This window comes from Carcharodon carcharias (assembly GCF_017639515.1).
Source record: "Carcharodon carcharias isolate sCarCar2 chromosome 36 unlocalized genomic scaffold, sCarCar2.pri SUPER_36_unloc_1, whole genome shotgun sequence".
NCBI classification, from domain to species: Eukaryota; Metazoa; Chordata; class Chondrichthyes; order Lamniformes; family Lamnidae; genus Carcharodon; species Carcharodon carcharias.
In genome coordinates this window covers 3835226-3840358 of record NW_024470726.1, presented here as the reverse complement: position 1 = coordinate 3840358, position 5133 = coordinate 3835226, and the positions used below count along the sequence as shown (strand labels likewise).

The 5133-nt window shown below is 50.4% G+C and overlaps 1 protein-coding gene across 1 annotated transcript in view; it reads right to left on the bottom strand.

Annotated features, from left to right (window-relative positions):
- LOC121274292 (Golgi phosphoprotein 3-like) overlaps positions 1-4092 on the bottom strand; it is a 30368-nt gene extending 26276 nt beyond the window's left edge. The window contains exon 1 of the mRNA XM_041181522.1: positions 3878-4092. Coding sequence (XP_041037456.1) covers positions 3878-4057 — 180 coding nt within the window. The 5' untranslated portion in view covers positions 4058-4092. The remainder of the gene's footprint in view (positions 1-3877) is intronic.
- Positions 4093-5133: the final 1041 nt, after the last annotated feature.

Sequence of the window (5133 nt, the reverse complement as noted above, 5' to 3'; positions counted from 1 at the left end):
AGAGTGAGAGAGAGAGACACAGAGGCAGTGACAGGGAGTGAGGTTTAGGGAAGGAATTCCACAACCTTGGGTTCAATGACAGGGCGGTGAGACTTCAGAAGATGCCAGTTGAACTGGTTCTGTCAGTTGTGGTTCAAGCTGACTCTCGCTATTTAGGCAAGTAGCTCATGGAATCAAACGTGCGTCACACGTATAACCCATAATCCAGGCTGACACACCCACTGCCAGTACTGAGGGAGTGCCGCAAAGTCGGAGGGTCAGTACTGAGGAAGCGCCACACTGTCGGAGGGTCAGTACTGAGGGAGTGCCGCACTGTTGAAAGTGCTGTCCGCCCTCTCAGATGGATGTAAAAGCTCTCACGGCTGCTATTAGATCTACAGATTGCCCTGGGCTGTAGATCTACGGGTCACTGGGGGTCAGTGGATCTATGGATTGCTGGAGGCCAGATCTATGGATCTCAGGGGCAGTCGATCAATAGATCTCTGGGGGCAGTCGATCTTTGGTTCAAGGGGGCTGACGATCTATGGATCACTGGGGGAGCAGATGATCTATGGATCGCTGCGGTCAGTAGGTCTATGAATCACTGGGTGTAGTGGATATGTGGTTCACTGACTGTACAGGGTACCTGTAGGTCACTATGAAGCTAGTGGATCTGTAGATCACTGTGGGTAGTGGATCTATAGATCATTGGATATAAAAGACATATCACTGGATATAAATCACTGCATATAAAGGGCCTATAGTTCACAGGATCTATGGATCATTGGGTGAAGGGATCACTGCAATATAGAAGGCTTATGGACAAATGGATCATAATCACTGGATCTAGATCGATCCATATGATCGTCATTGCTACATTGTTGTTTTGTGGGATCTTGCTGTGCAGATTGGCTGCCGCACTTCCTCCGTTATCACAGTGACCACACTTCAAAAAGCAAGTGCTTCATTGGCTGCGAAGCCCTTTTGGGGTCACCCAGAGGTGGTGAAAGCCACTAAAGAAATGCAGGTTCGCAAACCACAGTCACCGTATCAAACAAACACAGATGTCATATATCTAGATAGCTAACAGTAAGTCTATCCCTTCACGAGAATCATATAATGAATATTTAACCCGTTTGCCCTATTATTTTATCTCCTGGCATAATACATCATCAATATTACCTGGAAAAACTCAGCAGGTCTGGCAGCATCGGCGGAGAAGAAAAGAGTTGACGTTTTGAGTCCTCACGACCCTTCGACAGAACTTGAGTGAATCCAAGAAAGGGGTGAAATATAATCTGGTTTAAGGTGTGTTGGTGGGGGGGGTGGTTTGGGTGGGGGGAGAGAAGTGGAAGGGGTTGGTGTGGTTGTAGGGACAAACAAGCAGTTGTCTGTGACATCTTTTGATGATCTGCTTCTATCACTGCTTGTTTGTCCCTACAACCACACCAACCCCCTCCACTTCTCTCCCCCCACCCAAACCCCCCCACCACACACCTTAAACCAGCTTATATTTCACCCCTTTCTTGGATTCACTCAAGTTCTGTCGAAGGGTCGTGAGGACTCGAAACGTCAACTCTTTTCTTCTCCGCCGATGCTGCCAGACCTGCTGAGTTTTTCCAGGTAATTCTGTTTTTGTTTTGTTATCAATATTACCATGCCTGTTACAGATAAAATATTTCCATATAGACTAAATAATGTTTGATGGATCGTACTGTAGGCACATATATTTTATAATATCATCTGCCAAATTCATCCATCTCAAGTGATACATGTCGTTATATACGAAGGAATGTATTTTTCTAAGTTAGTATCCATTTATACACGAGGTATTAGATATCCAGCTGCAAATATGAGTTGCTCAACCTATGTTCTTTGTTCCAGTATTATAGAGGATACGCTGTTTGTGTGAATATAAGTAGATATATCTATAAATTACTGGCTAGGTTTGAGTCACTGAATGTTCGTTATATAGTGACAACCATTTTACCCATCTGTTCATTGTATCAGTACTCTATGTAGATATTTGAACAATTACTTGATCCACACTTTCCACATGCCCGCTAGATGCAGGTATCTCGGCCCAGTGATCTATATTGTCCACTGTATCCAGTGTGCAGTGATCCCTTGATCCAATGATCCAGAGATCCTATGAACTATCGGCCCTTCATATGCAGCGATCCATATCCAGCGATAAATAAGCCTTTTATTTCCGATGATCTATAGATCCACTCATAGACGCTTACAGCACAGGAGGCCATACGGCCCATCCTGTCCACGCCGGTCAACAAAGATCTGACGACACTAATCCTGTTTTCCAGCACTTGACCCATAGCCCTGGAGGCTATGGCAACGCAAGTGAATATCTAAATACTTCTTAAATGTTACGAGAGTTTCTGACTCAACCACCCTTTCAGGCAGTGAGTTCCAGACCCCCACCACCCTCTGGGTGAAAAAAAATTCTCCTCAACACCCATCTAAGCCTTCTAACTCTTATCTATGCCCCCTGATATTGACCCCTCTACTAATGGAAAAAGTCCCTTCCTATCCACCCTACCTGTGCCCCTCATAATTTTATACGCCTCTATCAGGTCCCCTCTCAACTTTCGCTGCTCCAAGGAAAACAACCCCAGCCTACCCAATCTTTCCTCCTAGCTCAGACCCTCCAGCCCAGGCAGCACCCTGGGAAATCTCCACTGCACCCTCTCCAGTGCAATCACATCCTTCCTATAATGTGGTGACCAGAACTGCACACAGTACTCCAGTTGTGGCCTAATCAGCATGTTATACAGTTCCCTGCTCTTGTAGTCTATGCCTTGGCTAATAAAGGCATAGATTGCTGTAGCCTTCTTAACCACCTTACCTACCGGCCCTGCTACCTTCAGGGATCTGTGGATATGCACAATAAGGTCTCTCTGATCTTCAGTACTTTCCAGGATTCTACCATTCATTGTGTAATCCCTTGCATTGTTAGCCCGCCCCAAGTGCAATACCTCACACTTTTCCACAACCCACAATGATCGACAGACCCACTGGCCTCATAATGATCTATAGATCCCCTACCCTCCACAGATCCATCGCCCTGCACAGAGCTGTGGATATATCAACCAGGTGACCAATAGATCCACTCTCAATTAAACACACTCTCAGTGTTCTATAGATCCATTACACTCAAAAGTGATCTACACCACAAATATATATGCCAGAGCGACCCAGTGATCTACAGGTTCAACACCACGCATGATCTATGGATCCACTCCCCTCACCCCGGAGTACTCTGTGGACACACTCGCCCGCCCCCAAGTGATCTATTGATCCACTCACCCGAGTGATCTATTGATCCACTCACCCCGAGTGATCCGCGGATCAACTCCCAGAGTGATCTACTAATCGACTTGATCTCCGGGCGATCTGTGGAGCAAATCATCCTGAGTGACCTCTGGATCCACCAAACCCTCAAGGGATCTCCGGATCCACCGAACCATCAAGGGACCAGTGGATCCACCAAACCCTCAACGGACCAGTGGATCCACCGAACCCTCAAGGGATCTGTGGATCCACCGAACCCTCAAGGGACCTCTGGATCCCCCAAACCCTCAAGGGACCTCTGGATCCCCCAAACCCTCAATGGATCTCTGGATCCCCCGATGGATCTCTGGATCCCTCAAGGGATCTCTGGATCCACCGAACCCTCAAGTGATCTCTGGATCCCACAATGGATCTCTGGATCCCTCAAGGGATCTCTGGATACACCGAACCCTCAAGTGATCTCTGGATCCCCCAATGGATCTCTGGATCCCTCAAGGGATCTCTGGATACACCGAACCCTCAAGGGATCTCTGGATCCACCGATCTCTCTCCCCAATTACCCATCCCCCCCCCCCGGGTCCAGCCTGACCTCTCGGTCCTTGATCCCCAGCAGCAGCACCTCCTCCATCAGGGTCAGCCTCAGCTCCTTGGCGTCCGCCTCCTCTTCCTCCTGAGGCCCGTTCTCGTCCGCTTCCTCCACGCCGGCCTCCGGCCGCTCGGGGCCTCGGGCCGCCTCGGCCCGCCGGGCCCTGTGAGTCAGGGTCGACATGGGCCCCGCTCCCACCACCACCGCCGCCGCCACCGGTCCAACTCAGCCCGAAATTCGGCCGCGCCTGTCGAAACCCTTCGCCTTCGCCCTCCCCACCCCCCCTGCACACACCTGCAGCCCCGCCTGATTGACGGACGCCTTAACCAATCAGAACCCGTCCTCCTGCCGGTTCCACCAATCAGCTCCGGCTAGTGTGGAGCTGTTGCTAGATTGGCGTCGGGTTTCACCAATCAGAACCAGGGGTCCCGCCCCCTTTCGTCAACCAGCTCTGGGGTTGAGACAGAGGGACAGGAACAACTCACTTCTGATTGACAACCCCTTTCCCCAATCAGAGCTGTCCTCGCCGGCTCTGCCCCAATCACCTCTTGGAGGGGAGCCGGGACCAATGAGACTTTGGCGACCTCACGCGGCGGATTCCCCGGGACTGACAAGACGACTCGACCAATCAGAAAGGAATATCCGGCTACCGACCTCTCGGGGTGGGCCAATCACATCGAGAAGGCGGGACTCTCCCAATACACGCAAACTGCACGTGACTTTCTATCTGACTGACAGGTGCCCCATCAATCACTATCTGGGCCCGTGTCACGTTCCGCCAATCACATTGCGTGAGCGGTGGTGGGGCCGAACGCTATGATTGGCGGCTAGTTTTAACCAATAAAAACTGGGACCTGGAAGGCGGGAGACGCTGTTCCTTGTCTCCGCCAATCGCCTCGCAAAGTGGGCGGGCCTTCAAGACGGCTTTGCATATGGAATGAGTGGGTAAGGCGGGGATAGAGGTGACTGGCAGCAATATGGACTAGTCGCATGCGTGGAGGTGGCCACGGGCCAGCCAATCGTTTTAGGGCAGGGGGCGGGGATTAGATGAAGCAGCTGGCTTCCGCCAGGTCCTAGCGCCGCCCCATATTTGTTGGATCAATCATCCAACCTCAGTAAAGCAGATCATGAAACATATAAGATCCTGAGGGGGGGCTTGACAAGGGTGGGTACTGAAAGGATGTTCCCCCTTGTGGGAGAGACTAGAACTAGGGGATACAGTTTAAAGAAAAGGGGAAACCTATTTAAGAGGGAGATGA